Raw genomic sequence first — 22,982 nt, forward strand, 5'->3', positions numbered from 1 at the left:
TTAAACCCGGAAGATGGAATTAGCTCAAAAAAACCTCCAAATGATCAATTTTTGCCACGATTAAAGCTGACAGGTGCTAATGTTGTCTTAATTCATGCTCAACACACACAAATCTGTTAACATCTCAAAAAAAGTGCGTCAAAGGACCTCAGTTTCATGTCTCAGCCGAAAGACAGCGCTCACTGACAGTATAGCATCCCCTTCACTATACTGGGGCATTAGGACTCACACAGGTTGAGCGCCGGCTACTAGCCTCACTAACACCACTTCCAACAGCAACCTAGTTTTCCCAAGTGGTCTCCCATTCAGGTACTAACCAGGCTCAGGCCAGCTTAGCTTCAGTGAGTAACCGCTCTAGGGCTGCAAGGTGATATGACTGTGGCATTGAACACAACATGCAAACATTCATAGTGCAGGGTGGATTTAGCAATATCACATGAGTAGCAGTGCAATATGGCAGTTTATCGGCACTGTTGGGAGGCGTGCGCTGGCAGAAACAAAGTTAAGTAAATTAAATGCAATTTTTTAAAATCTCTTTAAGAAGTGTTAAAGGGTTAGTTCAACCAAAGTTTCCTTACAATCAAGCGGAGTAAACTTTTATGAATTTGATTCTTCTATTAAAAACAAAACATGATTTTCTGAAGAATGTTGGTACATAGTAAGAACAAAAACATAATGAAAGTCAATGGATATTTCTTCTAACAGTCTTTGTGAAGAAAAAACCTAAAAAAACAAGAGATGAGTTCACCAGCATAGACCTCGCCACACCTTTAGATAGATTTTATTGTAGTGATGTAGGGATGAAAGGAGACGGTAATGGAACATTGGGATGAAGAGGAACTGAAGTAAGAGGATAAATAATGAAGAGTAGGTACATCCAACGATGATGCCCAGAGACTCAGAGTGGGGGTCCCATCTCTAATGTTTTGCGCCAAATGGATGATGTCAAGCATTGCCGAACTGAATTGTGGATCTGTTTGCACCACTTCAGAAGTTGCTCACTACAGAACTTCAAGCACTTCAAGTGCAGAAACGTCAGCCAATCAGATCGGTTTATGCAAATACTCCAGCTCAGACAATAGCCGATTGCAGACTAATTTTATTGGCTGGTGCTGCTATTACAATTGCATCAGCTCCAACTTCAGACACGCCCTCCATCAAGCGATGACGCTGAAGCACTGTATGAATTGGGCATAAGGATTATTTTGGGAAGCAAGAATATAGAGGGAGGAAGGGTGGGTTTGAGAGAATGAGATAAACAGTGTTACGCCTGTTTCACACCGCAAGCGCAAACAGAGCATGAGCAGCGTGTATGGAGAGCAGAAGCAGCACGCAGGCGTTTGTCTTTCACACCGACTGCATCTGCAGCGCGCAACTCATCGGCAGCTGCTGCAGGGATCAATCCATCTGTCTATTCTATCCTGTTACCTATCTATCTATAAATACCCTTTATTTTTTATCTGTACCAACTTCCTCCTATGCTGTTTCCTTAACCTGCAACTATATAGATCCTGAAGAACTGTATGCTTCTCAATAATACAATAATATTTATACAATATAGTTATAAAAATATCTATATGTGATCAAACTAATGTGTAACTTAAACAAAACTGATGCTAATGTTGTTTTAAATTTGGTTTTGTAATTCGTTTTTAATCGTTTAAGTTCATTTGATTGACAATTTAAAAATCAGTGGTTATCAGAGATGTATAAAGTACTAAAGACCCAGACTTAAGTACAAGTGCTTAATCAAAAAGTGACTTGAGTAGCAGTTGAAGTGCTCTTTAAGCACCATACTTAAGTGGAAGTACTAAAGTATTCAACATTTTTTATACTTAAGTATTGCAAGCAGTTTATTTCAAAATTTACTAATCAAATACTGAAAGTAAAAGTACAAGTACTGTGTAATGTAGTAAAAAAAAAAAAGACTTCATATTGTTTTGTTTATTTTAAATATCTTTTTTGGGGGCACGTGATTAAGCAGAACGAAAAGAAACATGGCTTACGATACAGTTTTTCTCTCGCGCTTGAATCACAGATCTGACAGATTATAACAGCTTTAACACACACCTTTCAAAGTTGTGTGTCACAAAAACACTCTGTAATCCACTCAAAACGCTACTGAAAACCATTTTCGCATCGCAATTACCGGTTGTAAACGCTGTAAAAGGAAGTTTTAAACATTCACGCTGGTCACTATGGCGCCCTCCACGCAGTAGCCAAGAAAAAGGTCTATAATTGTAACGAGTAGGGGTGTGAATCTACACTGTTCTCACGGTTTGGTTCGGTTACGATTATCATGCCAGCGATTTTTTAATGAAAATCTATAAATATATTTATATTTTATTTGTAATACAATTTTGTCCTTTAATACAGCAGTAAGTTGTATGAACTGTATCCTTAATTAGACCTGCTCAAAGAAAACACTCTTTCTGAATGTTTTAAACGAAACTCCAATACATGCACAGAAGACAGCATGAGCATTTATAGCAAATAAACTAATGTAATGTTATCCCGCTTGCTTTTTGAGTGCTGACAGGCGAGGTCTTACACCCCTATGATTTGTTATTGTCTTCAACTGCTCAACAGAAAGGGCTGCGATCTGCTTTAGAAATTAAATCGCTGTTCATCAATGGCAGGAAGAACAGCCGCGATTACAGTCTGTATGCGCATGATATGCGGTTATCACAGGTAATCCATAATAGACACAGTGGAGAAAACTTGCACCTCAGGCACGCTTGTGTCTGGATCCACAAGTATCGCTTTAACAGCCAAGAGGAACAGAAAAGTTACCATCACAAACACGCCAGCGGGTCAAACGTTCAAAGTGAGAGAGTAAGAGTCAGAAATGGAGTTTTACAGCATTTCTCTGTAGTAGTGAAATAGTGGCTCATGTGCTGTGCCGCCTTCATTGCTCCTTCGCCATAGTATTGTCTTGCGACAACACGCATAGGGGATAAATGACATCAGTAAGTAATAACCGGTTATGATCTATTACTGAACTGATATCAATAACTTTGACACAAGCGGCAACCTCCTGCTCTCCCTCGGGAAGCCAACACGGAAGTAACTAAAACTGCATTTCATCGACTCGCCTTGGGGGGCTGGCTCCAGGAAGTCCAGGTCATTTCTGACTGCAATGGGAAATTGGCCATTTTTACAGCTGATAAAAACATGTTTACAGCCTGGTACAAAAGATGGCTTTGGTCCATATAGCCATGATTAACCTTCATGACAACTGTGAGGGGGGTGAAGTTTTTTATAAGTCATATTAAGTCTGCACAATTAAGGGCGTGGCCACTTGAGTGACAGCTAGGGCTCGCTGCTCGCTGTCTCATCACCTCAGCTGATTACAGCTAATTAGCCGATGCACTCGGCATATACATCGCATTTTTGTGTTGGTTAATGTTTCTTTACACAGTCAATTGCCTTTTGGGATTATTTCCTACAATTATCAGATGATATGGCATGCTGTGTGCACTTAATTGTGCTCACAAACCATTCCTGTGGCCTCCGTTTCCCTGGTGAGTGAAATTATATAGTTATATACCATCTCTATAAATGTATGTGTTTTATTTAAGATCATTTATCATTAATAATGTTCTTTAGAGCTGTAATGCCCTCCACAGTCTGACAGATTGATTAGCTGTATGCTCTAGAACAGTCATCTAAAGCGTTCTCATACAGTGTTATACTGGAGTTCATCAATAGTCTTGCATTTACTAACACAGACTATATTTAAAGTGTTTGGACGTATTTCGCGTTTTCCTCCTGTAGAAAAACATCATTAGAACAATATTTAGTGGCTCATTGTGTTACTACAGTGTTTTTAAAAGTCTAAACACTTTATTGATATAGTGTACAACCAAGCACATGTGCTCAGAACACAAACGAGTCGCAGGTAATAAAGTATTAAGCGTTTCTCCCAAAGTAAAGTCTGTCTAAGCCAGGTCTAAGCAAAATGCCAGCACGTGTCTGTAGCTCCGCTCACTCTCCACCTCTTTGCCCTTGTTTGGTATCCCGCCGTGGGTGCGATGACGCGCGAACAAAATGGCGACAGTTAACTGCGCCTACTTGTGGCTTCATTTGCACTCTTCAGAAACCTATGGGTGACGTCACGGATACTACGTCCATATATTTTACAGTCTATGCTTTGACACCCCTAGTAACGAGTAACGATGCAGCACATAAAAAATCTATCAGAGTAAACGTATTAAACTCATCGAAAATATGTACCGAAGTAAAAGTGGAAGAAAAAAACAATACTCTAATAGAGTACAGATACTGCCTTTTAGTACTTAAGTACAGTAGTGAAGGTGTTCTACTTCGTTACTATACATCTCTGGTGGATATTATCGATACCCATGTATTGGGTAAAATTGCTACTTTTTACTGTCATTCAATGTGTTTTTGGTCATTATCAATGCACTGTCACTTTAATTGAGCATGAGCAGCGCAGCAAAAATAGACCCAGCGCCGAAACTATCGCACCCCATGCTGCTTCAGCAACGCTCACGCCTCGCCCTGGACCACTGCTTCTGCGTGCAGTATGAAACTCCGAAAAAATATGGTCTGCTCACGCTTGCTGTGTGAAACAGTCTTTAGAGGGCTGGTCTGCCTTAAGTTTTAGGTAGTAGGTGATTGGTTAAGAAGGCAACGTGAGGCATGATTCTGCTCCTGAACTTTTGTTAACAATTTAACTCCATTAAATGATGAGAGAATTAAAACCTTTAAATGACTAGCACTTTAACATCAAGCAAATACATTATTGTTTGACTTTTTCGATCTGGAAAACAAGACAGTATTTATTTATTTATTTTTTACAATGTTGTATTTACATGCATGAAGCTTATTAATAATGTATAAAAGAAAAAAAAGAGATATCTGTTTTGATTTATGAGCCATGTTATAAGAAGAGAAGCAGAGAAACCGTGTATTGAGAGACCAAGAGGTCAAAATACATTATTCATATATAATTGTAGATTTAATAAGTTATGATGTGGGCCAATGGTGCTGGATAAAAGAGATATCTAGCAAAAGAGCAAGTTTCTTTACAGAAAATATAAAAAGACTGAATTCATCAAATCCATTATGTTATTAGATTAAAAGACTATCCGTTTCATTTATTCAGTGGTGCTTATTTCGCTTTCAAATAACAAATTTTCATTTTCCTCCCCCACGAGATCATAGGATGAAAGCAGAAATGACTGTTTTAGATAATGAAAGCATGCCGTCACACTTCTGTATCCCCGCAGAACAAATTAAATGCGGCTTTGAAAAAAGCCAACGAGTTCTTACAATAATCAGCTGGTGTTAATGGATGGTTTCTCATTAATTGTTTGGATCATAAGAGGTTGGAGAAAGCAGTAAACGCAGTGGAGAATCACCCACAGAGAAACTGCATTTAAAGAGCCACAGCCACTTATTTCGACTGCTTCACCAGTAAACAAACAAACAGGGTCTCGCTGATTAAAATCCACATGAAACCTTTGTTTCTACATCCATTGTAATCGTTAAACAAAATAATTTCATTTATCTGTGCCCAGGCTCATTGCGGATACATACCCAGGTCCAGTGGTGTAGTCATAAAAAAAAAAAAAAAAGTGGTGTACTATTATTCACCCAACCCGCCCATGCTGTTTTATAATTTTACCTGAACGTTTCAGCGAGACATCATACAGTTAACTTCGAAAAGCTCACGAAATTTTCTCACAGCTGCTGAGGTCATCAGGGGGCGGGGAATGACGCAAATATAAACAAAAATGCACCAATTGCAACAAATTAAGATGAGAGTTCAAAAAAACATTTGGTATACAGTTAAAGGGGATGCGAATACAGATAAATTAGGGAAGTCTAATAAGCATATATATACCGAGGGTATATGCAATTATTGATCCTCAGAATCGTAATGCCCAAACAGGTAGTGGAAAAAAGTAGGCATACTGAGTATACGTGCGTACGGCCCCGACTACACCACTGCCCAGGTCTACATTTCTGGGGACAGCGAAATACATAACTGGAGGTACGTCAGCTTGCAGTTTTTGTTCTTGTAAAATCCATCAGAGGCCGATGTGTACGCTTTTTGATGTTCTCTCGCACATCCTCTTCTCACATAAATCCACCAGAGGGTGCAAAATACACTTCAGCTGACCAGGCCAGCTTGCCGTCAACTGAATGACTAACCCGTCGTCACGGTCAACTCCGCTCCCATCCCAAGTCCATCAGCATATGCGGTGAGCTACTGGGCAAACTGGTAACAGGAAAAGCAAAAGGATAGCGTAAAAAGGCACAGAAGCCGTCAGCGGCGTCACACCACCCCCATAGCATTCATTTTAAAGATGAAATGCAGCCATATGTACCTCTGGCTACATAATGTACGCTCTCCAGAAATGCAGACAGTAGTACATATCCCTAATGAGCCTGTGTTGTTTACATCCAACTGTTTTTAGGTGCATGAACCAAGCTGGTACCACTTTACTTGAAGGGGTGTTCATAAAACTGTCATGAAACTTTTGTCATGAATGTGAATAAGTCTGAATAAGTAGACATTGTAGTAGTCGTCAGTGTGGCTGTAGTAGCAGCAGTAATGGTGGTTGTAACATTAGTAATTTCTGTAGTAGTAGTAGTTGGCGTAGTACTTGTAATTATTAATTATTATTATTATTGTTGTTGTCAGTCGTTATAACTGTTGTGCTTTTCATTATTACTATCATTACATTACTATCATTGTTGTCACTCCTTACCACAGATTTTTTTTGTCTATTATATATACATATATATATATATATATATATATATACACACAGGGGCGTAGCAATCGGGGGGAATGGAAGGATCCATCCCCCTCACTTTTAGAGACAGACCATTTAGAAACAGGTGATTAATAATTATTTGAACATATGATCTCATACAGCCCCCCCCACTTTTAAAATGTCCACTACACCCCTGTATATATATATATATATAAATATATATATATATATATATATATATGCTATTTGTTTCATTTAATGATGTTATGTATGTATATATATATATATATATATATATATATATATATATATATATATATATATATATATATATATATATATAATTTTTCCCCCATATGTATGTACTCTATCCACCTAGTTACTGTTACATGCATGCACACACATGCTCACATTGTGTTTTCATGTTTTGTTGTTGTTTTGTTCTTTGTATGTGATCCCATTTTGTGTACTACTTGCATATTTTAATTTAAAAAAAAATGAATGTGAATAAGATTTTATGCATACTTTACCATTAACAACAACAAGGAAAAAATACTGGAAACACTTTACTTGAAGGGGTGTTCATAAGACTGTCATTAAACATTTATAATCATGACATGACAAGATTTAAAAAGCAAACAAGAAACAGAAATGTGCGCACATCTAAGAATCTCAAAAGCAGGTGTTCGATCAAAAATAAACACAGTAGCAAAAGATTAAAAGAAAATCGGCACACTGCTACTTTAGCTCTCAAATTTTCAGTCAGTCATTTTCAGTCATTTTCAGTCAGTCAGTCATTTCAGTCAGTCAGTCAGTCAGTCAGTTGACAGCGGCCTCTGGTGGATTTAGGTGAGAATAGCAGGTTTGAATGGCACTCGCGAGGGAAATTTGAGATCTGAAAAAGCATACACAGCGACCTCTGGTGGATTCGTGAAAACAAAAACTGCAAAAGAAATAAATAAATAATCTCCTGGGACATATTTGGTGCTCTCTAGAAATGTATATAGGGGTACGTTTTCAGAATGAGCCAGGGTTGGCATATTTGAAGCATAAGAAGTTAAAAAGGCACAAATAAATCCATTGAAGAAATGTTAAAACAAATCCATTGCTTCTAGGAAATAGGCCTATAAGCTACTGTTTATTGCAATAAGTAAATTACAATAAGTTATATTATTTAATATTCTTTTTTATTATTTATCTAAAATTTCCATCCAGGTTTTAGTGAACACAACATTGTCAAAAACACAGAACTGTCAGTTCTTATATGTAAACAGGCCTAAATACAGTTGAAGTCAGAATTATTAGCCCCTGTTTATTTTTATTTTTTACCCAACTTCCGTTTAACCGAGAGAAGATTTTTTCAACACATTTCTAAACATAATAGTTTTAATAACACATTTCTAATAACTGATTTATTTTGTCTTTGCCATGATGACAGTAAATAATATTTAACTAGATCTTTTTCAAGACACTTTAAGTGACATTTAAAGGCTTAACTAGGTTAATTAGGTTAACTAGGGGGGTTAGGGTAATTAGGCAAGTTATTGTATAACAGTGGTTTGTTCTGTAGACTATCGAAAAATATATATAGCTAAAGGGGCTAATAATTTTGACCTTAAAATGGGTTTTAAAAAAATAAAAGCTGCTTTTATTTTAACCGAAATAAAACAAATAAGTTTCTCCAGAAGAAAAAATATTATCAGACCTACAGTGAAAATTTCCTTGCTCTGTTAAACATCATTTGGGCAATATTTAAAAAATTAAAAGGGGGGCTAATAATTCTTCAACTGTACATGCAAAGTCATTCAAATATGATGCTCATCTCCAACTACTGACAGCAGATCCGGAGAGCCTCCGCAGCTTGATGAGAGAAACAGGGTTTTGCACTAGTGACTTTACTGCTCTATTCAGTTATCCTAAGAACTGTGTAATGCGTAGAACATCACTTAACCTATCGCAATCTGTTATCTAGCTCATTCACTTTCTTCGCAATGATTTGCAGGATATTAGCGAATTTGAAGGCATCACGGAGCCACTATGAATATGCGGGAGACTCGCCGAGCTTAAGGGAGAGGTCATAAGCTTGGATGAGACACTAGATAGGGGCGATAATTACGTTCGCATCACAGCAGCTCAAAATACAGGATATACAATAGTTGCACTTTCAACAAAGAGCGCATCACTCGTGCACCAATAACTAAACAGAGATTGCACCGCATCTGTATATATTTTAGCTGCTGTAACGCAAGTGCATCGCTCGCTCGCGCACCCACCATCAACCCAACAACCCAAATCATTTACATTCTCACGTGTTGTAGCTGGTGTATGTATAACCCACTTCTTTGTCTGCTTGTAAAAGCATAAACAAACACTTGCAATCGGTTCATGAGATTGGCCAGATCAGTGAGTACCGATTGAGTCATGAAATGTGATTATCAGCCAATAGCATCCCTACTTATAACAAATGTTTCCCGAAAGGTTCTTCGGGGAACCGAAAATGGCTTTGGCATTGCACTGAAAACACTCATTTGATACCTTAATTTCTAGAATGCTAGAAATATAACCGAGCTCAAGAGTCTCATCGCACTCTATTAAAGCTCTGTTAAGCTCCAAACGGGCAGCATTAGAAGCCCAAGTGTGCGAATCACCGTTATTACAGACTCCTCAGAAACACTGAGAGATGTCATGCTGTAAAATGTCATGTCACAGTGGCATGTGAAGAAAACCGTCATCATTGAGCTCCTCGTGTGAGTGATGGCTTGACCTTAATCCCCCCAAGATCAGCAGCAGCCACTGGAGTGTATGAGCTTTTGAACTGGAGCCGATCCCAGATTTTGTAATCTTGGACATTTTTTTTTGTTGCTTTTACACCATGCCAAAAGATTGAATTGAAAGTGGCCAGCCAGCAGTGACATCAAGCCTGGCACTCAACAAAAATCAACCACTGGAGGATGCAGGACGTTAATGATAACAGAGACCTATAGGTTTGTTTTAGTATGCCCCAAATATATATCTATGGAAATATCAAGGACCACGGATTCAGCTAAAAGTCTTCTTTAAAGATGCTCTGCTTCTGCGTTTGGATTGGCTCCTTCTCTCATGATGTCACTCTGATGCTTCAGCCACAATATTCTTAGCCATGCCCCTCTTACCATTAATTTGCCAAGAGAAAATTATGTGCAAAAAAGAAAGCCCTGCCCCTTAATCAATATTTACATTGACATACTGATATAAAAGTCTCAGAAACTTTCGATTCACACTGACATTAAACTTAAATAGATTATTGAAACCAATCAGCAACAAGGGTCTCTGAAATACAGTAATTAAAATTACAATGCTTTAGCCAAGGGCAATATTGGGAAGCTTCAATTGTTTCCTGTATGACTCGAAGATCACAAATGAGATTCAATTACATTTTTCCTTTGGGTTGGTATGATGCCACTGAAGGATTCTGTTTATATTCCCGATAGCGCCGACCTCGGTATGGACGACTTTTCTGGTGTTACCAGTTTTCCAAGTTGCTTGCCGCGTACACCAATGAACTTGTGATGTGGAGCAGAGTTGACCGCGATGACAGGGTTTGAGCCTGGCAAAGAATGTTTCCAGAAACCAGGTAAAACAATAAACAAACAACAGGCTGAAAATGGCTTTTCTTTTACTAGACTGCTTCTGAAAACACTACTGGTTGGGTTTAGGGAAGGCGATTGGTGTGTCAGTCGGTCTACAGCAAGCTGACCTGGGGTGCGTTACCGAAAACCATGTATATCCAAATATATATCCATATCCAAATATATATCATACATATATATATATATATATATATATATATATATATATATATATATATATATATATATATATATATATATATATATATATATATATGTGTGAAGATGACCCCTGCGGGGGTCGGAGCCCGGGGGACAGGGCTTGTTGGCCGACTCTAACAGGAATTTCTAGTCTGGAAAAAAGGGGATTTGGACGGTAAAGACTGCTGTTAGAGGGTGACAGCGCTATATATAAATATATATTTATGAACTGGGCTGGCATAATTTTAGTAAGTCTCAAGACCAAAAAGAGCAGCCTTTAATACTCCAATAGTTGTGATTAACACCTGATAGAAAAAGTTTTACCACCTAAAAACCAGGTGTTATGAGTTGCATTAATTCCCAAGAACAGAAGTTAAATTCATTCACAAATATGAGTGATTTATCAGGGTATATGCAGGAATCCTAAAGGAAATTTCAATACCTTTTTAAGACTTTTTAAAGACCTTCTCAGAATATTTTAAGACCTCGTCACCACTTCAAGTTCAATCAGTATCAAACCTTACTTAAATTAACTTAATAACAAAACTTAATAAACAGTTGCTAATAAACAGTTGTAGTTAAATAGTTAAATAAATGAATGGAGCACAACCATACAACAGAACTCAGATAAGCTCGGAAGAAACTAAATTTGAAAAAATAAATTACGCGGTTGTTTTCAGCCACTATTTAAACTCGTCTTTCTCCAACCAGGCGTATGCAAACTTGCATTATCCCATTTTGCCATCTGTTTTACTCTATGGCAGGGCTTTTCAATCAGTCTGTCATGGGGTGCAGTTCATGAAAAGCATCCCAAGTGAGGGGCCGGAGAGATATGACTTGCAATATGAGTGATGACACAAGGAGCAAAAATACAACATATGGGCTCTTATATGCTGTTAAGACACCCACGTTATATTTTTGTACATTAAAATGTTAATATGTTGTATTTTGAAACTACATAATATCAGTGCATTGTACAATGTGACTTTGTTTTTACAAACATTTAAACGTTGTATTTCAAAGCACAACAGTAGAATATAATATAAAATTCCAATACAACATCTTTAAAATGATGTGTTAAACCAGATCACATAAAATCAACAATCATGCAGTGAAACAATCAGGATTGTTTGTTGATGGGTCATAGATTAGTAATTAGAACAGTAATTTATTCGTTATTGATTATCTGATGTCATTAACAACAGCAAATAGCTTTTCAGGCTCAATTTAATGAGCATGTTCTGCGCAGTGGCTTTATTATGACCTTGAAGAGAAATGCTGTCACAACATGCCGTCTGCTTTACAATATTACCATCAGGGCTTCGACTGAGAGACCAAAATCTCATTAAATAACTAATTCAAGCAAATTGCACTTATCTAGACCATCATATGTAATTAGACGATGCAAACACATATTCAAAAACTGCATAATATTGTGAATCGCTCATCAAATCGTTGCAGTAACAATTACACTGTATGTCAATAATTGTGTATTTGCATAAACAGGGTGTCCGCGGCGTCTTAAAAAGTATTAAAAGTTGATAAATCAATTATAAGGAAATTAAGGCCCTTAAAAAGTATAAAAAATAGTTTAAAGCGGTTTTTACGAGGTCTTAAATTTTGTTCAAGTGTTGTCCTAAGTGTTTGACTCCAAAAAAGCATAAATATATTTATTTTCCTCGATTGGTTCGGGCCGGGTGCGTCCGGCCAAGCTCCTCTGTCCGGGTGATGTCACGTAATTTGCGACAAACGCGGTTAGGTGAAACTCTATACATATAGTAAAACCATAGAGCAGGGCTATTCAATTGGAGGCCCGCGGGCCGAACTTGGCCCGCTAGGCAATTTGTTCCGGCCTTCCAAATAAGGTGACCAAGACATCGAAAATAAAATTAGTTCATTCGAAAAACCAATAGTAAGAGTGGTGCGTGGCTTTCAGTGCAATGTAAACAAAAGATATGTTAAATGAATTATTACAGATTACTAAAATGATTATGAATGTATGAATGCAAATGATAATAACAACAGTTCATTTAAATACCAAATATAAAGCTTAATAAATAGACGTGATAACTGTAAAACCATAATTATTCTTCAGACTATATAACCATACAACTAAAATCTATAAGTGTTGCATCCATAATTGTTTTGCAGTTCAAAACGTAACATATGAAAGTGTCTGAATGTAGAAGAAGCCTACTTGAGCAATGCACTGCTTTTGTATTTCTTCAACAATGGCCTTTGACCCTTTCGATTAATCTATGGAGCCATTAAACATGTTGGCCCTGAGGCACAAAGGCTTTAATGTCCAATTTCAAATATGCTGTAGGGTTTAAAGGCATAGTCTTTGTTTTTTCCTACAATGGAAGTCAATAGTAACAGGTTTGCAGCATTCTTGAAAATATCTTCTTTTGTGTTCAACAGCAGAAACAAACTCAAACATGTTTGGATCTACTTGAGGGAGAGTCAATAGTGGGTCAATTTAGGTGAACTAGCCCTTTAAGTACGCATGATGTTGAAAATCCTGTCCCCAGTGAGTAACTATGTCTTGTTTTCGAGGTACAAAATATATCTAAACCCCCTATAAACATTTTTTTCTTACCAGAGAAACACAACACAAGTGATCTTTCAATGTCATGAAAAAAGAGAAAGCACAGTGCATTTAAAAGGGTCTAAACATTAGCTTCTTTCTTCTGTTGAACAATGAAAGACATTTGAAGAATGCTGGAGTCCTGAGACCATTGATTTCATAGTAAGAAAAACAAATAGTATAGAAGTTTCCAACATTCTTCACAATATCTTCTTTTGTGTTCAACAGCGGAAACAAACTCAAAAATGTTTGGATCTACTTGAGGAAGAGTGAATAGTGGGTAATTTTTTTATGTTTGGGTGAACTAGCCCTTTAAGTACATATGTTGTGAAAAAACCCGTCCCTTGTCTTGTTTTCTAGTTACAAAATGTCTAAACCTCCTAAAAACAAGATTTATATTTATCCAGAGAAACACATCACAAGTGATCTTTCAATGTCAATTGAAAAGGGGAAAGCAGGGGTCCATTTAAAGGGATAGTTTACTCACTATTTACTCAAGTAGTTCCAAACATTAGTTTTTTCTTTTGTTGAATACAATATAAGATATTGAAAGAATGCTGGAAACCTGTAAACATTGACCTCCATAGGGGAAAAAATAGGGGTTTCTAAATTTCTTCAAAATATCTTATTTTGTGTTTAACAGAAGAAAGAAACTCAAAAAGGTTTGGATCCACTTAAGCACAGGTCCATTTAAAGAGATTTTATAGAGATAGCAAATCCCAAAATTAAATTTGATTCACTATTTACTCTACCTCAAGGTTGAAACTTTAGTTTCTTTCTTCTGTTGAACACAATGAAAGACATTTGAAAAATGCTGGAGTCCTGAGATCATTGATTTCATTGTTAGAAAAGCCAACGTTATAGAAGTCAGTGGGCTTCCAACATTCTTCAAAATAACTTCTTTTGTGTTCAACAGAAGATGGAAAATCATAAAGGTTTGAGACAAGAAAAGGGTCAGAAAATGATTTTCATTTTGAGCGAACTAGCCCTTAAATGAAATCTCATATTTTCAGGTAAACTTTCATCTACAGTGTGTTTTCTTCTGCACCATCATTGCAAATACCGAACGTTATTACTTCAACAATGCCTGACATTAAAAAGGAATAGCTCAAACAAAAATGACACAAAACAAGATGCTCTGAAAAAAGTTGGAAGCTGCCATTGACTTCCATAGTACTGAGGAAAAAAATAACAATACTAAGTCAAATACTGTTTTCCTGACTGTTGCTTTAAAACAATAAACTAGTATAATTTTGATCAAACTATTGATTTAAATATTAAAATACTTGATTATCCTTCCTCTGTGTACCAAAATGTTTGAAGAATTCCTAGTAGAAGTATGAATCATGTGCAGTGCTCTGCATCTTCTGAAGTGACATGAATTGTCTCATACATCATCATATCATATTTGAGAAGCATATATAATATCTTCCCACAATCTGTGCTTTCAAACACCCCATAATTATGACATCAATGAGATGAGCAAATTATTGGAGCGATCATACAGCATTAGAAGACTAATATACTGTAGAAAGATATAGAGTTGCATTTGTATTTTACTTTCATTTGTTTTCTTTTCATCAATTTTTGTTGAACTGCAAAACTTCTGGGGACTCACTTATCCCAAAATGGAACAGAAACAAATTTAGGTTTTGTAAATGCAGCACATTTTGAGTGAGCGCTCTCTTTTGTGTTGTTATTTTGGTTAAAGACATCCATAAGAGGACAAAAAAAGGTACTAAAAAGCTATATTTCTAACAAAATATTTGTTATTCATGAAAAAACAAAAAGAGTATCAGAAACTCTGTCCTGTCACATACTTTTTTCCCATGATAGGCTACTACACCTTTACTATAATGAAACCATGGTCTATTTTCATAAAGGAAAACACAGCTTTATTTTCAAACATGTATCAAGATAACCAAAATACATGCTTTGCTCCAACAAATTTTGAGGGAACAATCCCTTTTTGTTGTTATTTGGGTAAAAGACATCTGAAAGTGGACAAAAAAGGTACTAAGATTACCATATTTCTAACAAAATCTTACAGTTCCTCATGAAAAAAAGTGTCAGAAATTTTCTCAGTCCTGTCAAAACTACTTTTTCATGATAGATAGGATACTACACCTTCACTATATGAAACCATGGTCAATTTTCATAAAGGAAAGTAATAAACACAGCTGTATTTTTAGACTACACATATCAAGATAAGCAACACGTTTTGTAACACATTTCGAGTGAACGCTCCCTTTTTGTGGTTATTTTGGTAAAATATCTTTCAGTATATTTCAGTTACTCATGTCAGAAACTTTCTCAGTCCAGTCAAATCTAACTTTTTCGTGATAGACATGATACTACACCTATACTATAATGAAACCATGGTAAATTTTCATAAGAGAAAATAATAAACACAGATGTATTTCTAAACAACATGCACAATATGCATGTGTTTTACCAACACATTTTGAGTGAACGCTCCATTTTTGGTGATATTTTGGTAAAAGACATCCAAAAGAGAACAAAAAAAGTTGTAAAATAACCATATTTCTATCAAAATATTACAATTACTCATGAAAAATAGAGTCAGAAACTTTCTCAGTCCTGTCAAATCTACTTTTTCATGATAGACAGGATACTACCATTTACTATAATGAAACAATGACCAATTTTCATAAGGGAAAAAAATAACAGTTGCGTTTCTAAACATGCTTAAAAATAAGCTAAATAAACATTTTGTACCAACTCTATTTGAGTGAACAATCCTTTTCTGTGATTATTTTGGTAAAATACATCGAAAAGAGAAAATAAACCATCCTTCTATCAAAATAGTACAGTTACCCATTATCTCAGTCCTGTCAAATCTATTTTTTCCATGATAGACAGGATACTACACCTTTATTATAATGAAACAATGGTCAATTTTCATAAGGGAAAATAATAAATACAGCTGTATTTCTAGACTACACGCATCAAGAAAATACACATTTTGTATCAACAAATTTTGAGTGAACGCTTCGTTTTTGTTGTTATTTTGGTAAAAGACATTCAAAGAGAACACAAAAGTTCTAACCATACATCTATCAATACATTACAGTTATCAATGATCATTAGTCTTATCAAATCTACATTTTTTATGATAGATTTAGGATACTACACATTTACCATATTGAAACCATGGTCAATTTTCATTAGGAAAAAAATAATAATGTTGCATTTCTAGACAACACGCATCAAGATAAGCAAAATTCAAGTTTTGTACCAACATATTTTGAGTGAACGCTCCCTGTTTGTGTTTTTTTTGGCAAAAGACCTTCAAAAGAGTACAAATAGGTACTAAAATCACCATATTTCTATCAATATATTACAGTTACCCATAAAAAATGTGTCAGAAACTGTCAGTCCTGTCAAATACTTTTTTCATGATAGGATACTAAACCTTCACTATAATAAAAACCAGTAAATTTTCATAAGGAAAAATAATAATAATGTTGTATTTCTAGACAACATGCATCAAGATAAGCAAAATAAGCATTTTGTACCAACATATTTTGAGTGAATGATCCCTTTCTGTGGTTATTTTGGTATAAGAAATCCAAAAGAGAACAAAAAAAGTAGTAAAATCACCATATTTCTATAAAACTATTACAGTTACCCATGAAAGATAGTGTCAGAAACTTTCTCAGTCCGGTCAAATCTACCATGCTACACCTTTACCATATTGAAACCATAGTAAATTTTCATAAGGAAAAATAATGTTGTATTTCTAGACAACATGCATCAAGATAAGCCAAATTCTCGTGTTATACCAACATATTTTGAGTGAACGCTCCCTTTTTGTGGTTATTTGGGTAAAAGAAATCCAAAAGAGAACAAAAAAGTCGTAAAATCACCATATTTCTATGAAACTATTACAGTTACCCATGAAAGATAGTGTCAGAAACTTTCTCAGTCCTGTCAAATCTACCATGCTACACCTTTACCATATTGAAACCACAATCAATTTTCATAAGGAAAAATACTGTTGTATTTCTAGACAATACGCATCAAGATAAGCAAAATTCACGTGTTGTACCAACATATTTTGAGTGAACGCTCCCTGTTTGTGTTTTTTTTGGCAAAAGACATCCAAAAGAGTACAAATAGGTACTAAAATCACCATATTTCTATCAATATATTACAGTTACCCATAAAAAATTTGTCAGAAACTTTCTCAGTCCGGTCAAATACTTTTTTCATGATAGGATACTAAACCTTCACTATAATAAAAACCAGTAAATTTTCATAAGGAAAAATAATAATAATGTTGTATTTCTAGACAACATGCATCAAGATAAGCAAAATTCACATTTTGTGCCAACATATTTTGAGTGAACGCTCCCTTTTTGTGGTTATTTTGGTAAAAGAAATCCAAAAGAGAACAAAAGAAGTAGTAAAATCACCATATTTCTGTAAAAGTATTACAGTTACCCATGAAAGATAGTGTCAGAAACTTTCTCATTCCTGTCAAATCTACCATGCTACACCTTTACCATATTGAAACCATAGTCAATTTTCATAAGGAAAAATAATGATGTTGTATTTCTAGACGCATCAAGATAAGCAAAATTCACGTGTTGTACCAACATATTTTGAGTAAACGCTCCCTTTTTGTTGATATTTTGCTAAAAGACACTCGAAAGAGGACAAAAAAAGTACTAAGGTAACCAAATTTGTAACAAAATATTAGTTACTCATGAAAAAAGCAACTTTAAAATGAAGTCCTTTCAAATAAAACTTTCTCAGTCCTGTCAAATATACTTTTTTTTCATGCTAGCCATGATAATAGGCTACTACACCTTTCCATATTGAAACCATGGACAATTTTTAGCTTAAAATATTAGTCAAAATATTAGTTATTCATGAAGAAAAAGTGTAAGAAACTTTCTCAGTCGTGTCAAATCTACTTATTCCAGAAAGTTGTAACAACTAGCCATAAACTGTAATATCGAAAACAGCACTAACATTACAAATATTATTCACTCACACATAAAACAATCTGTCTTACCTGAGCCACCACATGTATCCATAATCATAGGGAAAGAAGCTGTTGGGATCGTCACAGCAGTATTTGACATCATTGAACCCGCAGCAGAAAATCGCGCGCACGTCGCTGTCCGGCTTCGGGCACGTGAACCCGCTCACAAACACGTTGTCCGTGTTTTGATACCCCGCGCAGTCCGAGCTCATGCTGGCGAGACTCGAACCCTCGACCGCCACCTGTTAAAGCCTACAGAGCCTCATTCACATCATACAGAGCATCGTTTACTGCGCGCGGAGAGTTTCTCCGGTCTGAGGAGGATAGCAAACACACGCTGATGCGAGACCGGCAGAGACGCGCGGGCATGTGAATAGATGTGAGACGGGCAGAGCTTTATTCTCTCTCTCTCTCTCTCTCTCTCTCTCTCTCTCTCTCTCTCTCTCTCTCTCTCTCTCTCTAAATCAGTTTTTTTTATTCAAAAGAGCCTTATTGTAATGACTTATTAGGAAAAAATAGTATTGCAAACGCATTGCACATTATAAACAATGAATAAAATAATATAGTTAATATATAATACATATATACATGTTAGAATAAATGTGAAATTCCAAAAATACATATATAAGAAAAAGACTATTATAGTTAAAAAAAAATTTAAATAAATGAATAAAATACTCCGTCTCCCTCTCTTAGTTCTAAGTTCGATTTGCTTTATTGGCATACATTTGTTTTATAGTGTAGATTTTATACTGCAGATGCATTCAGATGATGAATATTTCTCTCTCACACTCAGAGCCTTTTTTCTCTCTTAAACCTCTCTCTGTTTTAATTCTTCATTCATTCATTCATTCATTCATTTTCTTTTCGGCTTAGTCCCTTTATTAATCTGGGGTCGCCACAGCGGAATGAACTGCCAACTTATCCAGCATTTCTTTTACGCGGCGGATGCCATTCCAGCCGCAACCAATCACCCATACACACTCATACATACACTATGGACAATTTAGCTTACCCAATTCACCTGAACCGCATATCGTTGGACTGTGGGGGAAACCGGAGCACCAGAAGGAAACCCACGAAAACGCAGAGAGAACATGCAAACTCCACACAGAAACGCCAACTGACCCAGCCGGGGCTCCACCAGCGACCTTCTTGCTATGAACCATTTGTGGAACCAACATCACTACTTGCCATACACTTTTATACACATATACACTTAACAACACACTTTACATGCCAATTTGCACATAACAGCTGCACATATAACGTTGTATATAGTAATAAACATGTACATACACTTGTCAATCTGTATATTTGCATTCACTACTACTATTTTTTTTTTTTTTAATAATATACATTTATTATCTGTTTTTTGTCCTGTCTCTGTAATTCGGTTGCACTGTAGAAGCTCTGTCACGAAAACAAATTCCTCGTATATGTGAACATACCTGGCAATAAAGCTCTTTCTGATTCTGATTTCTGAGGTGACAACACTACCTACTGCACCACTGCGTCGCCCTGTTTTAATTCTTTTAGTTTTTTATTTAGTGAAATTCAGGATCTTGGCTGATTTTTGTAACTACAAGCCTAATGTTTACAAGCCCATCTTTCTGAAATATCTGAAACTTATTATATTTTTATGCTTTAGAAGAGTCAAAAACTTACAAACAGCACATTTAATAATAGAGTCTGAATGAACACTTTGACACGAAAACCTTTGTATTTTCCAACTGAGACTGTATTTTATTCTCTCACAGCTTGATCTGCTCTAAAGAAATGTCAGCGAGTGTCTGAAGCTTCCATACACGCAGCACACTTCAACAATCACTGCAAAAGCTTTTTCACCTTTAATAATTCCAAGATTAATTTCCTCTACAGACCCGCAAACACTGTGTGCCGTGCACTTGCCAGACCATATTAAAAAAGGGATTGTTCACCCACAAATAAAAAAGTACTCACAAATTGCTCATCCTTAGTGGCTCTAAACCATTATGAGTTGCTTTTATCTGTTGAACACAAAAGAAGATAATTTGAAGAATGCTGAAAACGGCAAACGATTGACATGCACAGTAAGAAAAACAAGTACTATGGAAGTCTGTGTTATCAGTTGTCAACATGCTTCAAATTACCTTCTATTGTGTTCAACAGAAGAAAAAACTCTTGTTTGGAACAAGTAAATGGTGATTAAATGATGACAGAACGTATACTTTGGTGTGAACCGTCTATTTAATTGCATCTTGACTGATGAAGCGAAGAAAATTTGCAATTGGTTTAGATGTTTGTTAGTACTCTACTAAAGATTTGAGATGTTTTCATAAAAGAATGGCAAGCAGGTTTTCACAATTTCTTCCTGTCAGCAGTTTTAGAGCACTTTTGTCAATAAAAAAAAAAAATAATAATGAACTTTGACAAATTTTTTTGTAAATGTGTCTAGTACTGCACTCTTTAAAGGGTCATGAAACACCGCCCCCCACCCCACCCTGTCTCCGCACGGTGTTTTCACACCTCTAGTTTGAAAAAAGTCAGAAAAGTGGGTGAGTCCAGCTTTGTTTAGATGGGAGTGTCAAGTGGTGAAAGAGAGAAGGGTTTGCATGAAAAGGGGAGTTTCAGTACATGCACTACAGCTGATTTTTACAGCATCAACACAGACGAAGGGGAGATAGACAGTGACTACGTTTACATGGACATCAGTAATCAAATTATTTGTCTTAACAATATAATATGACAATAATGTGATGGTGTTTACATGATCTGCTGTTTGAATGTTCCATTCATAATCCCAATTTACATTTTATCGACCATTTTGAGGGAAGTAAACAAAAACGATGGTCCCAACTTATTTCCTGTTTTACATTTCTTAATTTCGCTTCCAAAAATCCAAAAAAGAGCCCTATATTGATAAATTACGTTACGATAGCCGTTTTAACATCAAGTTCAGAATGAATTGCCTCTTGTTACAGTTATGAAATCGTTTGATATCAAGCAGGACATGTTTATGGACTAATGACATCACCACATCGAAATGGTCTATAGCAAATAATTTGATAAACATCACTGCATCATTGCCACGCTATCCAAATTTCCTCCGGAGTTTCATGTAATTTCGGGTGTTTTATTCTTAATTTGTCAACTTTAACTGCAGTTTGGCACTTTCACTAAGGAACATTTCATGCGTGCCCCCTGTGACAAACGAGATATTGGATGCAAGTATGAACTGCTGGAAGAGTGCTGTTTTAATGGAATATTTGATACCGCACGCCAAAGGGAAAAAAAACTCAGCATTTCCTGTCTAGATGCAGACACTCGATAGGTGCAGAGAACAGCATCAAACATCTGTGTGTGTATAGACTATCCTGTCACAAAATGCGGTGAAATCATTTGCGGCAAAATTTCTACATGACGGTAATAGTTTGATTAACGTGTTTACATGATTACATTCGGAGAGCAGCATTTACAGTGGATTGCTCAGCCCATAGTATTATAGTAATATTACTATACTATATATGTACTGTATTATAACCTGTTTTAACACATTTTAATTGTTTTTATCAGTTTTTTTTATCAGTTTTATTATTTATTTTTTATTTTTCTTATACTTGTCCCTTTTATTCCTGTGAATGTAAAGCACTTTGAACTGCCACTGTGTATGAGATGTGCTATATAAATAAACTTGCCTTACTATAAACTTAGTAGCTAAATCATTTTGACTAATGTAGGTCTTTAAAAACTGAAAGAGTACTGCTGACGATATTAACTAACTTTGCCATCTGAAAAACATAAACAAAAGACATTGATCACACACTTACCAAATCTAGAACAGGATTCTTAAGGACAGGATTCTGCATCTTAAAATTTCCAGATGTGAAAATCTCTCTGGTAAAAAATGTTCCTTACAAACATTTTTTTGTCGCGTGTTAGCAGACCACTGTAGTCCACACATGTGGGTCCACATGCAATCGGTGCTCTCATTGTGGGAAAATGGAAACAAAACCTTCATTGCGGCACATTTGTAAACGCTACACTGACAACCCATGTCTCTGTTTAATTCTTCTTCCACTTGTATTAATTATGGTTGGCAACACAACGTGACGTTCTCTGAACACTGCAACAGGTAAAAACAGTCTTCGAAGTTATATCATGCGTATTAATGAAGTTGCACCTCATTCACAATAAAGCGTGCTGATTGGTTCGAGCCAAGTCTTTCTCATGAATTAATAATGAAAACTCAAAGACGTCAAGTTGTACACATCGGTACAGACATCCAGTCTACACACTGGAATTTACACCAGGATCTCATCGCTGTGACACAGCTTCAACATTTCTTTTTAAACCGGAAGAACGAATGTGCTCAAAACAACGCAAAAACAACCAATTTTAGAAATATATGTGTCCTAATAGTGTTTTTAGCAGTGTGGGACAAATATAGTGCTTTTTCCCCTCTCCATATCTGTTTCGTTTCAACTTCAACCCCAAAACACCCTACTTTGTTTTTCCCAGCAGCGCAGGCTATGCGTTATCTCGAAAGACAGCTGCAATGCATCCAGATACCTGCAGCTGATGCAGCGTTGCCACAGTAACACAGCAGAGTCCGAGCGTCACAGATGTGTCTTCTAAACCTCAAGGAAAAATGAGCCCTTGTTAAATTTACCCTCTAATATTTATGCAAGCAACAGCTGTCTGACATGTAACATCCAGATTTGAGTTCTCAATCCATATTAAGAACACTATGCCATTTTGTTAGTATAATGAAGTCAGCATATTGAACATTCTAGAAAGAAAAACAATGAACGTTGAAGGTGATATAAAATAAAAGTGTA

General features: G+C 36.0%; 1 protein-coding gene across 1 annotated transcript in view; it reads right to left on the bottom strand.

The window, feature by feature from the left end:
* The window catches only part of LOC130217742 (protein shisa-like-2A), a 59,786-nt gene extending 41,412 nt beyond the window's left edge, over positions 1-18,374 (bottom strand). Inside the window, exon 1 of the mRNA XM_056449931.1 lies at positions 18,193-18,374. Within this exon, the coding sequence (XP_056305906.1) occupies positions 18,193-18,374 (182 nt within the window). The remainder of the gene's footprint in view (positions 1-18,192) is intronic.
* Between the last annotated feature and the right edge of the window lie 4,608 nt (positions 18,375-22,982).

The sequence above is a fragment of the Danio aesculapii genome, chromosome 23 (genome assembly GCF_903798145.1).
Source record: "Danio aesculapii chromosome 23, fDanAes4.1, whole genome shotgun sequence".
Taxonomy (NCBI): Eukaryota; Metazoa; Chordata; class Actinopteri; order Cypriniformes; family Danionidae; genus Danio; species Danio aesculapii.